Source organism: Pristiophorus japonicus, chromosome 11, assembly GCF_044704955.1.
Source record: "Pristiophorus japonicus isolate sPriJap1 chromosome 11, sPriJap1.hap1, whole genome shotgun sequence".
Lineage (NCBI taxonomy): Eukaryota > Metazoa > Chordata > Chondrichthyes > Pristiophoridae > Pristiophorus > Pristiophorus japonicus.
Genome location: NC_091987.1, coordinates 75509834 through 75527093, shown reverse-complemented (window position 1 = coordinate 75527093; position 17260 = coordinate 75509834). Strand labels below are relative to the sequence as shown.

Sequence of the window (17260 nt, the reverse complement as noted above, 5' to 3'; positions counted from 1 at the left end):
ATCTGGCTTTGCTAAATGTTAAGTACTGTGCGGACTAGCCATGCTTCGGTTCATGGGGATGTCTCCATCAGCTACGCTTCGGTTGATGCAATATTCATTGTGGTGCTTAAAATGAGCCTGCTGCCTGCGCTGTGTGACCCTATTCATGCCACCCTGCCCCCTCCTCTGCTGCTAAACATTTGTCTGTTCTGTTATATTTAGCAGAACTTGAGGCCAACCATGACGAGACTGAAGCCGATGCAGAAGAGGATTCAGACATGGAGGAGCCTGAAGAGGACAACATCTTCCAATCTGACCTTCCACACCAACAGAATGGGGGTGAGTGGGAGGGTGAGGTGGAGGATGAAGCCCCCACTGTTGTACTCACTCTGAAGGAGGTGCTGGTGCCGGCTATTGAGGTGCCAGTCCTTTTCCTGAGAGGTGTGAGTGTTGGGACATTTCCTGGTTTCACACAGTCCAAGACTGCGGGTTCCAGTGGGGTGCAGCAAGCCACATCCAGGGCCCCACCGTCCGAGGCTGTGGGTCCCAGTGGGGTTCAGCGAGCCACACACAAGGTGAGGAGGAGAAGGAGAGCTCAACAGCGCATTCCTGAGGTGCAGGATGTAACAGATGTGGTTCAGATGATGGCAATGAGTGGGGAGAGCACTGCCCTTACGTGATCACTCGTGGACACCATCAGCGGGGTGGGTGATGAGCTTTTGGGACTGTCAAGAGAGGTAACACCACTCTCGCGAGAAATGGGAACACTGTCCAGGCACATTAGGGAGGGAATGCCGCAGGTAGCTGATACACTGTCGGTGAACATTCGGGAGGGAATGTCGCAGGTAGCTGCTGCAATAAGGAAACACGCCCAGACCCAGCAGCCATTGATGGAATCAACTGGAGAAAAATTGCAAACTGCTGCAGTACAGAGGGACCTGGGGGTCCTTGTGCATGAAACACAAAAAGTAAGTATGCAGGTACAAGTAATCAGGAAGGCAAATGGAATGCTGGCCTTTATTGCAAGGGGAATAGAGTATAAAAGCAAAGAAATCCTGCTACAATTGTACAGGGTATTGGTGAGGCCACACCTGGGGTACTGCGTACAGTTTTGGTCTCTGTAGTTAAGGAAGGATATACTTGCATTGGGGGCTGTTCAGAGAAGGTTCACTAGGTTGATTCCAGAGTTGAGGGAGTTGATTATAGATTGAGTAGGTTGTACACATTAGAGTTCAGAAGAATGAGAGGTGATCTTATCAAAACATATAAGATAATGAGGGGGCTCGACAAGGTGGATGCAGAGCGGATATTTCCACTCATAGGGGAAACTAAAACTAGGAGACTTCGGGCTAGAACCTCCACTTTTTTTGCCGGCTTAACGCCCACTTAATGCCCATTTAACCGCTGAAATGACGTATAACGCCCAGATATCGCCCATTTTGGCACAAAATGGAAATTGACGGGCTTTTTTAGGAGACTTATCGCCGAGCGTTATTTTCCCGATGTGCTTAATGGCGAGAAAAAATATTACCGCCCGTCCACTTTTTTGGGGCGGAATCAGCAGAATGGGTGAATTCAAAGCCTATAATATCGCCCAGCGTTACTTTCCGAACGGAATTAATGCCGAGTTTCAATATTAACGCCCAGCGACTGTTTTTTGTCGTAAAGAGCATATTTATCCAAACTAGCCGCCCATCCACAATTTCACCACCTCGCACACATATCGCCCACAATATCGCTTGCTCAAAAAACTGCCCACAAAAAGTGTAACTAACCGGAACGAACGCCAGTGGTGTGGCTGGCATTTGTTAAATCCCACTCTTACGTAAGGAGCTGATATCAGAAAGATTTGACTGAAAGAGCGCTGATGTGAGTGACAACGCTGACACACTGCTGTGTGTGTGCAGCTCAGACATCAATGGTACCCATCACCTTGGTACCAATTAAAGTTTATGTTGATTGATGGTAAGTTGTATTTAACCCTTTCTTGGTAAGGAATCACCAGTGTGTAACGGTCCAGCCATCTGAGACAATGCGCAACAAGGTTATGTTCAATAACAAAAGTTTAATACCAACATTGGTCTCAAATCATAAGTATCACAGCCAATAACACCCAACCCTCGCCCACATCCCACTTTTTCCACCATTGACATCAATCACATGTTCAACATGTCCAGCAACATAGAATACAAAGGCAAAGCAGGAGCGTGGCCCCCAGCCCCTATACATTGCAACAAATTGCATACACCCAGATGGAGATATAACACAGCCATCACCTGCGCAAATGCACCTCACTTTCCTTCCCCCCTCTCCTTCTCCCCATCTCTGTCCCTTCCTCTCCTCGCTCCACTACACCTGGCCGAGGAGCTCCTCAGGCAGTGCCTCATTGGGGGGGATGAAAGTAGATGCATTGGTTGGACGGGTATGGGAGCGGAGGGTGCCGAGGGGGCAACATTCTCTGATGCAGAAGCGGGATCTTGGTCCTTTCTCTCATCTGACGTTTGCAGTGGTGGTGTAGAACTTAGGGGTGGAGTGCCACGCTCTGGGACCACTGGGAGGGCTGTGACAGCAGTGTTCCTGGCTATCGCATCCAGGGACTCCGCCATGCGTGGAATGTACTCGGTCATGGTGGCCAGGTGTCGGGATATGCCCCCCAAAGCTTCGATGAGCTCCTGGACAACTGTACCATCGCTCCGCTGTCATGTCGCGCTCGTGGAACAGACCTGACGCGTCCACGAGACCTCCGCGGGGTCGGCGTTGTCCTGGGGACAAATGAGGTGCCCTGTGGAGAGGTGCTTGGGGCCGGCACCTCCAGAGTGGAGACGGAAATGACCGGAGGATCAATAGATGGCCTCGGGGTGGAATGGGTTCAGGAGTGTGGTGATGTAGGTTCTTCGAAGTCCGCGCTCTCATCCGTCGAGAACAGACCCAGTGGATTGACGGGTAACAATCGGAGCTCCTCAACACCAGATGTAATATGATCGTCCGCCAACTCCTGCCCCGCGCCCCCACCTTCTGGCCTCTGTGGTCTTGTCTGAGGCCGTGCTACTGGCTGAGCTGCAAGACACAAATGAGGTTGTTAGAGGAGAAGGGGGTGCTAGGGTGACATGGTGAGTCCAGCGCTACACACAGCATATGCACAACAAAAGCACCACCGCTCTCAAAATCATCGCAGACATCACAGTTTCATCACCATCAACACATTGTGCATTGTAATGATTTTCATTAAGCCAGCATTATTTCTATGACACTTTTAGAAATAATCTATCATATAAGATATGAATTGGTGTGGCATCTATTGACTTTACATCATGCAATGGTGTAAGCTTTACTCATGTGGCATCACTTCAGGGTCTGCAGATGCATCTGTGGCTGTCCGGGGGTGCTTCCCCACCAGTGCTAGCACTCACTCCTCCATCTCTGTGATGTCGCTGGGGACTGGTAGCTTCTTCTGTAAAAAGTGACAGGACGATATAGCATGAGACCATTGCGGATATCATTGCTAGGTACTGTCACAGAGACTGATACAACACATAACCGACAGATGTAATCATGATTATTAAGATTATCATTCTTTACCTAAAGACTGTGACCGCAGGCTTTGAGTAAAACATTTCTAGTAAAAGTGCAAGACCTCACATCTGCTGATAGCCACTCATGATTGTTACAAATCAAATTATATAAATACATAAGTATATGTAAATCAATGTAATACGTACTCCTGCAGATCCCACAAGGTCGTTCCATCGTTTGCGGCATTGGTTGCCCTCATGCACCTCATTGGTCGCTGACGAGACCACCTCTGCTATCCTCTGGTAGGTCTTTAGGGTGGGCTTCCCACGCTTTCCCTGTGTCAAATCACCCCAGCGTAACTCGACCTCCTTCAGGAGGGAGGCATTTGCCTCATCTGAGAACCTCCTGGCTCTTTTGTGGCTTCCAATGTGCTCCTCTCCCATCTCACTGCTCTCTCCAACGTCAGTCTCCACAGCGTACTGTGATACCTCCTCCTCTCCCTCTATTATAGGGCAAATTCGGTCAAATATGTGGCTGGTAACAGCTAATTTTTGTTTGCCTACTTGCTGTGAAGTTCTAAAGTCTCCCTCCTTCCTCCCAAAGCAGCCACACCACACCCAGCCACACCTTCAGTCCCTCTGAGCTCCCTCTCTCTCTGTCTCCTCTTCTGCGCATGTCATGGTGATCTTTGACCTCCAGAATTACAGGAATCGCGCATTACCATGCCATTGCTAAGGATGGCCACACTTTATGGCAGAAGGTCAAAAAAATGTAACACTACCGCCCATTTGATATCACGGTAACGGCCATTTTCAAAAATGTAAACTAGGTGTTTTGAGAATGGGCGAGCAGCTGGCGATCTGAAAACCATTTTTACCACCCATGCCGGAAAATAACACTCATTTTTGAGCGATAAGCTCAAAAGTGGAAGTTCTAGCCCATAGTCTCAGAATAAGAGGCCGCCCATTTAAAACTGAGATGAGGAGGAATTACTTCTCTCAGAGGGTTGTAAATCTGTGGAATTCTCTGCCCAGAGAGCTGTGGAGGCTGGGTCATTGAATATATTTAAGGCAGAGATGGACAGATTTTTGAGCGATAAGGGAATAAAGGGTTATGGGGAGCAAGCAGGGAAGTGGAGCTGAGTCGATGATCAGATCAGCCATGATCTTATTAAATGGCGGAGCAGGCTCAAGGGGCCAGGTGGCCTATTCCTGCTCCTATTTCTTAGATTCTGATGTTCCTGCCCATCATCCTACATGCTCTGGGGTTCCTCAGGTGATGCTGCCTAATCAATCTTCTCCTCCACAGCACCATCATGCAGAAGGCTTGCACGAGGTATGGCATTGTCAATATTGCTCTCATAATTAAATTGTAGCTTTGCAGCACAAAGCACTCACACCTCTTCTTCCCTCTCTCTCTCCAAGGTGGATACCCTAGTATGAACCAAACCCTGGTCTGTGCATGCGCAATAGACTTGCTTAGAACGGGGAGCTAGGTATTCAATGAAGACATTTGGGGCAACAAAGTCTAATGCAATTCTTGAATTTTTGAACTTTTTTCAAAGTATCACCCCACCACTCGAGGGTCGGAGCGTCGGCCGGCAGAATCGTTCCCTCGCCCGGACACTGGGGCTCGGGGCTCAGCTTCCACACCCCCTCTCCCGGTCTTCTTTTGAACCTGCTGAGGTATGACAGTATTGAGGATGAAAACAAAGCTTTTAGAAATTGATAATTTATAGCCTAAGGGTTCTCATCTCTTATATAAGTGGCTGGCAGTTCAGTTTCACCCCACCCCTGGGCTTCTTTTGAAGCTGAGCTTTTGTGTCCGGGCGAAGGAGCGATTCTGCCGGCCGTCATTCCGACCCTCAAGCCCGCTGAGGAGACATTCAGTGGTGGGGTGGTACTTTGAAAAAAGTCAAAAATTCAAGAATTGCATTAGACTTCCAATTTCTCCCTTTTGACTTTGAAAAAATTAACATTTATTATGAATACTCTCTGACTTCTTGACTCCCTCCAAAACTTCGGCTAAAAACAATGGCGTCTTTCTGAGCCAATTTTGCAATGTGCGGTGCTTTTTCTTAAGTGCCCAGAAAGTTTTTTGGAATTGGTCGCATATGCCGCCCTCGGAAAAATGTAAATTGGCCAAACTTGCTTAAATGTGAAAAACTGGCACGGACATCAGGTCCCCTATGACGCAAAAAAATCATAACCTAAAAAAATCGTAACTAACTGAATTACACTGGTGCAGAAACTTTGAGGAAACTTGGGAGATTTTTTTTACTGCAAAAAAAAAACAGTGCATGCCAAAAAAACGACACAGATAATTGGGGAAAATTGAGCCCATGAACGTATTTTTCCATATTTACAAATCAAACTGAACCACTGGTTTTCTGTTTCACTCTTGAACAGAACCTTGCAAACTTGATGTTGAACTTAGACTAATTCTAGAATGAGCCTGAGAAGAGTTTTTCTCCAAGAACAATCCTTGATCTACATTTGGGCTCTTTACAACTTCAGACTGTTTGGCTGCCTGATTTGGACTCAGTCTTAAATTCTGACTTTCTCTTGGATTTGTTTCTAGAATATCTGATGTAGACTTTGTTACTGGTACTCTACTTATAACAAGACTATCTGACGCATCAAAAATAATTGAATCATTCCAACTTTCAACTCCTTCCACATCTTTGATAAAATATGATCAATATGAACAAACCTAACCTTTCCATGATCAAACATCTTGACCAAATATGCGCGAGGGCCACATATCTTCACTATTCTTCCTGGTAACCACTTTAACCATTTATGGTGATGGTTCTTCACTCTAACCTTCTGATATAATTTCACACTTCTCTCTCTTACTCTATCTCTATGATGATTCCCTTTCTGTCTTAATTGTTTCTCTTCTACTGACTATGCCAAGTTTGGCTTTAACAATGAGAACCTGGTTCATGGCTGTCGTTTGAGAAACAACTCTGCTGGTGTTCTACCAGTAGTTGTATGAGGATTATTACGATAAGTAATTAGAAAATTTGTCAATGTGTGGTCCAATGACAACTGCCATTTCTTTAGATTTGGATCCAACATTTGCTTGATGAGAGCACATTTTACAATTTGTACTGTGCGCTCTGCTGCACCATTTGAAGCAGGGTAGTATGGTGGAACTTTGGTATGTTTCACACCATTTCTGCTGATGAACTGTTCAAATTCCTCTGAACAAAATTGTGGCCCATTATGTGACACAATTTCTTCTGGGAGACCATATGAAGTAAACAATGGGGCCGAAATTCACCATCCCCGAATGGACTGCTACCGTGGGGTTTGGGCAGCCGATCGCAAAAATTGATCAGCCACCACAGTGAGGTACTTTTCCGAGCCATATTCAGCTCTGGGTGGTCGGAGGGGCGGTTGAGTGGTGCTCACTTCCACCGGAAACAGCGGGGTGAAGCCGCTATAAAGGTAAGTTTCCAGTGTTGAGGTCTGCAGCGTGTGGGCCGCTAAAAAGCGGCCAGGACAGAGATTTTAGCTCCAAAAAGGTAGGAGTTCTTCAGGCAGTGCCCCTGCAAGGTATTCGAGTCGGTGCTCGAACTCAACAGTGGTGGAGTGTTGCCTCGATTGGGGCACTTTGGTAGGGAAATAGTTTTATTAATTTTATTGTTTTTATGTCAGATTGCATCATCCACAGTATTTATGTTTTCATATCGTTTTATTAATGATTAGTGTTTTTATGTCAGATTGCATCATCTGCAGTATTTTGTTTTTTAAATAGTTTTATTAATTGTTTTGGCTCCATTAAACCTGCTGAGTACTGCTCAGAGGTTTTCACATACATTTGTACAACTTTCAGGTCCTGTGGGCTGCAGAGACCTGCTTGGCAGGGTTCACCCTGAGGATGGGAGGAGTGTTGGGAGGGCGGCACCTGGTACACCTGGTCAGAAGCAGGGAGGTACACAGGAGAAGGCGTCACCGTCAGCGTCGTGCAGACAGGCAGTGGGCAAGGGAGGCAGCAGCCATGATTTGTTCATTCTGCACCAGACCAGTGTGCCCACTGTCTTCACTGGCCCGAATCAGGATTGCGGTTAGCTGCTTGGGGATAAGGGATATCCCCTGTCCACTTGGCTGCTCACTCCACTGCGGAACCCCTGGACAGCGCCAGAGCATGCATACAATGATGCTCATTGTGCCACCAGGTGCATCATCAAGCAGTGCATAGGCATCCTTAAGCAGAGGTTCCAGTGACTGCACCGCTCTGGTAGAATCTTGCAGTACTCTCCTCAACGGGTCTCCAAAATCTGGCCATCATGAGGGGACAGCCGCTGGAGGTCATGCCAACAGTACCACTTGAGGAGGAGGTGCAGGAGGAGGAGGATCCCCATCGCCTTAGACCTAGAAGGCATGGGGCTATCACCATCCTGGAAGGGCTGGGTGCAGACAGGCCTGCACCCTCCTGGGAGGGTGCGTCCTTACGTACATGGAGGTGTTTGACACCTCCCCTGCAATCTCCCTCAATGCATTATGCACTGCCTGTCTGCCAGGTCTCCCCACGTCAGGAAATAGTATTCTTCTTCTGACCGCCACACCATCCATTAGTGTCTCCAGCTCCATATCAGTAAACCTGTTGGCTCTCCTTGCACCTCTTACACCAGCCATCCTTCAAAACTCCTTCCCCCCTCAGGGCCTTGCTGCAAACCCTGGCCTTTAAAAAGACCAGGGAGTAGCTGGCTCATTAGAAACCCTTACCTGCAAGCTGAATTTCTCAGTGGTGATATCGCTCAAATTAAGACAACCACACCGCTGAAAAATCCACTTTGGAAGGATTCATTAGTGCTGGAACCCATTTGTTCACTTTTGGAGCTGAATATGGGGTGGCCCAGCCACGAAAATTTTTTGGCACTAATGGCCACAAAAAGATGCGGGGAGCACCAGCTTTCCAGCGGTACTGAATTTCGGGCCCGATCTTTACAATTTGTCTAGTGTTTTACTTGTTATTTTCCGCATCGGAAACACCTCTACCCATTTCGAATGACTATCAAACACAATGAACAATTGTTGTCCTAGCTCAGCAAAATCTACATGTAACCTTTGTCACACCCTGGGAGGCCATTTCTATGGCTGTAATGGTGCTGATGGTGGTTTCTTGCTTACCGATTGACATGTTGTACACTGACTAACGATGTACTCTATATCTTTATCTAAACCTGGACACCATAAATAACTGTGTGCAAAACTCTTGGTTAAGCACATTCCCAGATGCTGGTCATGAAGATCTCTTAACAATTTGGACCTGAATTTATTTGGGATTATTACTTTTGTACCCCACATGATACAATCTTTATCCATTGATAATTCATTCCTACAAACGAAGTATGGTTGAATATCTTTCTCTGATACCTAGTTTGGCCATCCATTTGCTATATAATCATACACCTTTGACATAATTGGGTCACATTTGGTTGGTCTACCAATCTCTTCAGCTATGACTAGCAGCTCAGGAAAAATAGAACACTTCTTCTACCTTAGAGATAATGTTCTCAGTTTTTAGTCTTTTGAGTTCTTGCTCAACTTTCCCCTTGAGTGTATGGTACGGGATGCAGTAAACTGGTCTAGCATCCTTCTACACTCTGACACATGCCTTGAAGTCTTGGATCGGACTGCCTTTTTCATGGAACACCTTTGGATACTGCTTGATGATGTCATTTTTCGATGCAAATTTCGTTTCCACACGAGAAATCTCATTCAAATCACGCTTCAGTGATCCCAACCAATTTCTACCTATCAAGGCAGGCTTGTCTACTGCCACTACTATGAGAGGCAAGCTCTGAAGCTGATCCTTGTATTCACCAGAATGGTGATATCTCCCACAATAGGAATTTGCTCTCCTGAGTAGCCTTGCAGCTCTATCTTTGATTTCTCCAGTGGAAAATCACTCAACTTGTCGAGATATAACAATTCTGGTACTATGCTCACAGATGCACCAGTGTCGATTTCCATGGGCCTCCTGGTTCCTGCAACATCTCCTTCGATGATGATACATCATGAATTGTTGTTAGATACCCTCGTGCTCCTGATGACATGTATCTCCAGAACCTCCTCATCCTGTTGCTTCCCTTGAACGTTATGTAGTGTCTGGAAATTTCTACTTCGAGCATTGAACATTGGTTTACTCTTCAGTCAGCATGCCTTTCAAAGAGCCCAGTTTTCTTGCAGTAGAAACACTCTGTCTTCACATGTGGACAGCTTTGAGTGATGTATTGTCCAAGGCCCCTATATCATGACTTCAACGTACTGACTGCCTTTACTTACATGCGATTCTGACGACTGGAAATGTCGCAAAATTCTCTGGAGTATTGGTCAGCCATATCCAACAACATAGCTGTCTGATAAGCTAAATCAAAAGCCAAGTTAGGGGTTGTCAACAACTGATTGCTTAATTTTTTATCCCATAAACAAAGCGGTCACGCAATGCTCGGTCATGAAAGTTTCTGAAATGACAGTGAATGGACGGCTTTTTAAAATCTACAGTGTACTCACTGATAATGAATTGATCTTGTATTCCAAAACGATAACTTTCAGCAATTTCCAGGGGCTCAGGATTGTAGTGCTGTTTGTTCTCTGCATCAGTGGTGTATCCTTTGGCTTGACGGGAACAAGCAACTTTTTCACCTCGGGGCCGGCTTCAGTCAAGAAAATAGTCCGTTTTCTTTCTAAAACCACCTGGTTATGGTTTTCATCATTGGAGACTTCAACGATACTATTTGCAGTGAAAAATATTTCTACCCACTCCACATACACTCCGAAAGTCTCTCGGTCATGATGGAACTCACCCAAGTGCCCTATTATTTCCATAGGTAGGGCCATCTGGACTCTGAAATGTCAACAGTTCAGCCAAGTGTGCTTGAAATTTAGCTTGGATTTTTAGTTGTTCTCCAAAACAAAGAACCTCTCACAGTCTCTTTGTTGGTTGGCTGGATTATCCACCAACAAAAATTTCAGTTAGGGAATCCAGAAATCTTATCCTCATCACCAATGTGATATATTCTTATGATACCACTAAGAAACTACATAATATGGCTCTAACAGAAACTGTCATCATGTGTGATCCTTTATTATTTACATCAGTAGTTGCATTACTACAGTAGTCCATTAGGTGGAGGAGTAGTCCACAAGGGGGAGCTCTATTACAGATGGCAGTGCTGTAGCTGTACTGGAACAGCTTGGCTAGAGGCGCAGCTAGTTTTGGAGCACAAGTCTTCAGCACGACAGCCGGGATGTTGTCGGGGCCCATAGCTTTGCTGTATCCAGTGCACTCAGCATTTTCTTGATATCACGTGGAGTGAATCGAATTGGCTGAACACTGGCTTCTGTGATGGTGGGGATTTCAGCAGGAGGCTGAAATGGATCATCCACCTGGCACTTCTGGCTGAAGATGGTTGCACTCGTGTGCTGAGCTCTGCCATCATTGAGAATGTGGGTATTCACGATGCCTCCTCCTCCAGTTAGTTGTTTAATTGTTCACCACCATTCACGATTGGATGTGGCAGGACTGCAGAGCTTTAATCTGATCTGTTGATTGTGGGATCGCTTTTCCCTGTCTATAGCAAGCCACTTCCGCTGTTTAGCATGCATGTAGTCCTGTATTGTAGCTTCCCCAGATTGGCAATTCATTTTTAGGTACACCTGGGGCTGCGCCTGGAATGCTCTTCTGTCCATCCCTAGTTTCCCTGACAAAGTTTGAGACAACTGAATGGCATGGTAGCTCACTTCAGAGGACAGTTAAGAGTCAACCAGGTTGGTGTGAGACTGGAGTTACATATATGCCAGACCGAGCAAGGACAGTAGGCTTCCCTCCCTAAGGAACATTAATGAACCAGTGGGGTTTTTACGACAACCCATTTTATTTGGTCACTTTTTACTGATACCAGCTTTTATTTTAAAATTGTTAAACTGAATTCAAATTCTCAAACTGGCATAATGAGATTTTAATTTATGTTCTCTAAATTTTAGTCCAGGCCAATGGATTACTAGTCCAATAACATAACCACAACACTATCATATCCGATGAGTGGGAGTTTGAGTACTACTTGCACTAGGGAAGAGTGATCATAGCATGTTAGAATTTCAAATTCAAAATTCATCCCCGACAGTCTAGAACATGGAATTAAATTACTAAACATAAATTAATCTGGGTCAGTCGGCATGAATTTTTAAAAGGAAGGTCATGTTTGACTGACTTTATAGAATTATTTGAAGAAATAACAGAGAGGATCAGTAAAGGAAATACAATGGAAGTAGTTTATGTAAATGTTTTAAAAAGTATTTGATAAGGTACTACATACAAGACTCATGGCAAATATAATGGCACATAGACAATGTAATCACAAGGATAGAGAAATGGTTGAAGAGCATAAAGAAAAGTATAGAGGTAAAATTCAGTTTTGACAAGAGAGTGGTGTTCCACAAGGGTCTGTGTTGAGGCTACCCTTGTTTACTACATACATGATCTGCACTGAGAATTTAAGGGAAAAATATCAACATTTGTTAATGACATCAAATTGAAGAGGGTATGACAAAGGGCGCATCTGTCAGAGTAGAACTCGTCTGATTTCCAGCCCATTGAAATGATTCTACAACAGGTGGGCAATCTGCTCTGCCAGCTTACCACCCTAGGAATGAAGGTAACAATTTACCACCGTTGTATGGCAAAAGGGTATAAGGAGCAAGCAAGAGAATGGGATTAGACTCATGTGGAGATAAACACCTACATAGCTTTCATAGGTCAGATGGCCTGTTTCTGTGTCGTAACTTTCTATAGGGCCCATTTTAACTCGGCCTGCCTGGTGGAAATTTAGTGGCCCTAAATATGCCGTGCTGCACTTATTACCTCAATCCCCCTTGGACTAATCTATTAGTATATATAACTATGCCAGCAGACCTCTCCTATTGATGTAGCTGTCATATTTGGATTCAAGGTACAGAATACTGACAATAGTATTTTATTCTGAGATGTTTCTCTTAGTTTCTACTTGTCACCCCAGTCTGATGTGTGCTCCCAGTAAGCAATCTCTTTTGGCTGCCCTCCTGGGCTTTTCTTACATTACAAATAACTAACATAACCCTATATCATAAGTGGATAATTATACAATATGCCCCTTTAAATACTGTGGAAGTAAATTGAGCATATGCAACAACGTATAAACCAGCAAAAAAAAAATGGGGAAACACGCCATATTACTTATTTATTCTAAGAACTTTATTAAAGTTATGTAACCAACACAGTATCAAGAAACCTGTGCAGAACTTTGTTTAAACAAGAAGAAATATGGAAATAAAATATTAAATTCTTCAAGCTATATTTTATTGAACCAAGTACTTCAGACAATTTTCACAACTTCTCATCAATTTCCCAAGCATGCATATTAACTATTAAAAATTAATCTACCACATTTGATATATTCAGAAAATCTTCATATTGTTAATTAATTTTGTTTCAAGAATTTAGATTGAATCAGAGCTTACAAGAAGGTTGTGCAATATAATTCACCCACACAATACTGAGGTGAGAGTCTGGTGCTGTCACTAGGTATAACAATAGAAAATATTCCAACTAGTAGTGCTGTTATCTCTGACAAGAATCAGTTTAGATAATCAAGATATTACTTACTGTGAGATTTGCTTTCACCACCCAGCTATCCTTAGGAAATCCTTGTATCATAGGAATGAAAAACTGAAGGCAACCGTTCCAATGACACACGATTAGCATAATAAAGCAAACAGACATGGCACGCAGAAGCAACAGTAAAGGTTCCAGATTTAGGTTTGTTGCCTAAAGAAAACAAAAACACATTTTTTGAAAATTAGTGAAGCTCTACAGGAAAGTTTACCATTTTAGTCTATTCTGGTAAGGTTTTAATCAGTACCACATGTAATGCTAACTATCTGTAAATATAGCTCCTGAAAAGGAAAAGGAGATATAGAGCTGCTCAGAAAAAAGTCCATAGTATCAATTGTCCAGTTTCCTGGAAAGAAGCTGCAAAATTAATAAGCGTTTATTTATTAGTATTATTTCTATCAATATTAATTTCAGTTTATATCTTTCGGCACTGGTGGCACAAAGGTACAGTAGGTTGGCCCTAGAGTTTGTTCATCTAATGAGTTTCTGATCTCATTAATTCCATCAAGTGTAGATGCTGGGGACAAGCCAAGTGCTTTTCCAAAAAGAAGGAAAGAAAATTGAAAAACAAGTGATCTTAGGACAAGTTTGCATTCTTCCTAGTGGCCGGTTAAGGAGCAATATTGACAGAAGCCAATAAATAGATTGCCTGTTTGGGCAGGAAACTCTGAAAAAAGTTGAAGGTATGTGAAGCTGATAAAGTATCCAGCACCCATAGGGCTGATACGCATCAGGTGCCGACTTCCTACATTAGGGTGTGCTGAAGCTTGTGGCCTGTTCAGACATGTATGCACAGCATGCTAGAACCTACTTGTGAACCACTCAAAGCCACTCCTGTGCACTAGTCTTATTATGGCTCTTAATTTTATTCAGATTAGGAGATTGCCTCATAGTGTGCTTGGGGTACCTGAACAGCACTCTAAACACTCAGTGCTCACGTGAAATGAGCGTTGCAGAAGAATCCTGATTTCTCTTCAATACTCTTATGAATGACTCCACGAGGTCTAGTATTGTACTTGAGCTGTTGTGACCTTCGTCCCATTTATTGTAACTCCAGAGTGAGGCACAAGCATGGTGGGCAGCCTTTTATACTGGGCCCTGCACACCCATGCAGGTGACCCTCAGGTCTTCCACCGCCGAGCCCTCTGGTGGCACACCTTATGTGACTATACAGTTAGTATACATGGTCTACATACATGACAAATCCCTTTCCAACATGCTGACTTCTTGGTTTCACAGCAATGACTTGCTACCAGTAGCTACATTTGTCTCCAGCTATTTCTGTGATTCTTCCATTATATTTGTTTCCAGCTATTTCTGTGATTCCTTGGTGTTCTATCCAATTATTTTGTTTAGATACTTTGCAAAAATTCTAGAACACTATCAACCTCCATGCCGATGTGAGGTTTTTGAAATTTTGCTGTTCCCATTTAGGGGCAACCTGCAGCCCTTTATGAGGTTCTAGCACACCCTTTGTCTCTTTGGTGTGCCAGCATGTCAGATACTACACAACATGAGCACTGAATATTCAGATTAGGAGATTGCCCCATAGTGTGGTTGGGGTATCTGAACAGCACTCTCAACACTCAGTGCTCACATGAAATGAGTGTTGCAGAAGAATCCCTTTCCAACATGCTGCCTTCTTGGTTTAACAGCAGTGACTTGCTACCAGTAGCTACATTTGTTTCCAGCTATTTCTATGATGAGTAGACCTCACATTATGGAAGGTCATAATGTGAGGCCAACTCATTTCATTAAATATTCATTGTTCCTGGTGCATATTCATGTCCTGCATGTTCCTATTCATCGCGTCCTGCTGGAGTCAGCCCCTAAATATCTATTACTAAGCTGATGCTATCATACACATTTCTTCCTCGGACCTCTTATGACTTTATTGATTATGAGATCACAGCTGCACAATGTAAGTGAAGTTAATGTTTTAGAGTCAGAGTCACATTTTCTCCTTCCCACATGCAAATATGAATCTCTGTGCAGTCATATCCAATTATTTTACAAATTTGTGCAAAGTTATTATTTTCCTCAGTGTATATCACCGATTCTACATGTACCAGTAGAGAATCAAGATGTGAACTTTGGTATAATGATCTCACAAAGTGTTGTCAAACACCTGTAGGACATTCAATCTACATGTTGCTTAAGTTGTAGCGTAAATCACTGTGAGCTGTCAAGTATCTAAATGTGGTCCCAGAAACTTCCGTTCCTGTATTTCCCCAGCTTCCACAAATGGAGAAGTCTTCACAGTCAGATGAGTGCTCAATTGTCTAACATCTCTTTAGAACAGAAGAAAAAAATGTGAAACATCCAAAGGGATCAGTCTCAAGAAAAAAGTCAATGTAACCCTGAAAATAAGATTCAAAGGGCCCAAATTTCCCCACAAAGATAAAATGGCGCACCTCCGAGCCCCCCGCTGACATTGTAGAGCAAAAGCAGCGCCAAAAAATTACTTGCAATTATGGCCAATTCTCGGGCCGTCTGTCGAGGTAGCGTGGCGCAGAACACAGAGAGGGGGCAGAGCTAGGTCCGTGCTGGCCGCGCAGAGTGGGCAGGAGGCGGGGCCTAATCGGAGTGCCTGTGAGAGTGCCGGCAGCACACGCATGCGTGTTGCAGTGTTTGCGCATGCTCAGTGGGGCAATAACATTGGCAATCAGCCATTTTTAAAGGGAGAACCTCTCATTTAGTTTTGGATGCCTGCTATAGGAGTGCTGTTCGGAGTACTCTGCAAGAAATCAGCTGCTAAACTTTCACAAGGAGTGCTGCATAGGTGAGAATCATTCATTGCTGCAAGCAAAATAAGGACTTCGTGTTTTGAAAAATCACTGAGTGTCAATTCAATAGAGCAATGCAACACCGTGCGCCAAGAACTAAGAATTTCACGCATCACGAAGTGGAGGTACTAGTGAATGTAATCGAGGAAAGATGGCAGGAGCTGGATACGAGCAACAGAGGTCGCACAAAAGTGCCACCCAAAGAAATTAATGAACGCTGGAACAAAGTTGCAGAAGATAACTGCGCAGTGGTGAATACCATGAGAAGTGGAAGGCAGTGTAAAAAGAAATGGCAGGACCTTGGTCAAGCAGTTAGTGTAAGTAATATTTTCATTTGTCAATGGAATTGCATCTGTAAATGTGACCATCTGTATCTGTCCCACCCAGCAGAAAGACACCCTCTCTAACAAGTTATGTTTTCATCTTTGCAGAAGAAATTGGCCCGCAACAAAAGGGAAAGAACTCGAACAGGAGGAGGCCCAGCAAATCTGCACCCACTGACATCCTTGGAACAGTGAGTCGCTGCTTTGATGAGTCCTAGCTGGAGAAAAGCAATCAGTATTGCACAAGCTGGGCCCACACGCGAGGGAGAGGGTAAGTACTGAAAATTACTTGTGGCCCTTCAACCTGCTGCCTGGCCTGCTATGTGTGAGCCTACTCATGCCACCCATCCTGCCCCCTCCTCTGATGCTAACCATTTGACTGTTCTGTTATATTTTGCAGAACCTGATGCCAATCCTGAAGATACAGAAGAAGATTCAGACGCGGGCGAGCCAGATCAACTTTGTAGGAGGGAGGGGGTGGCCATGGAGAGGTATGAAGGGGAGAATCTTGAACTTGCATTACCAAGCACTTCCATGATTTCTGATTCCGTGGTTTGAGCACGGCCCAGTCCCTGCATAGTGGTTTAGGGTCTGGTTCGACATTCCGTGGTTTCAGCTCGTCCCAGTCCCTGCATAGAAGTTTAAGTTTTGGTCCAACATTGGATGCTTTCGAAAGTCCAGAGATTGCGGGTTCCAGTGCTGCTGAACTGCAGTATGGAACAATCAGTGCCCCAATATCCCAGCCTGCGCCTCCCGGGGTGTTGCAGGAATGCAGTATGGATTGTTCAGTGCCCCAATATCTCAGCCTGAGCCTCCCATTGCTGCTGGAATGCAGTATGGATCATTCAGTGCCCCAATATTCCAGCCTGCGCCTCCCAGTGCTGCTGGAATGCAGTATGGAACAATCAGTGCCCCTCCGTCCGAGGTTCCGGGTCCCACTCCTGCTGGAATGCAGTATGGAACACTCAATGCCCTATCGTCCGAGGTTTCGGA

At 44.5% G+C, this 17260-nt stretch overlaps 1 protein-coding gene across 1 annotated transcript in view; it reads right to left on the bottom strand.

Annotated features, from left to right (window-relative positions):
• The window catches only part of LOC139276094 (potassium/sodium hyperpolarization-activated cyclic nucleotide-gated channel 2-like), a 335425-nt gene that overhangs the window by 135773 nt on the left and 182392 nt on the right, over positions 1-17260 (bottom strand). The window contains exon 5 of the mRNA XM_070893567.1: positions 13150-13311. Within this exon, the coding sequence (XP_070749668.1) occupies positions 13150-13311 (162 nt within the window). The remainder of the gene's footprint in view (positions 1-13149; positions 13312-17260) is intronic.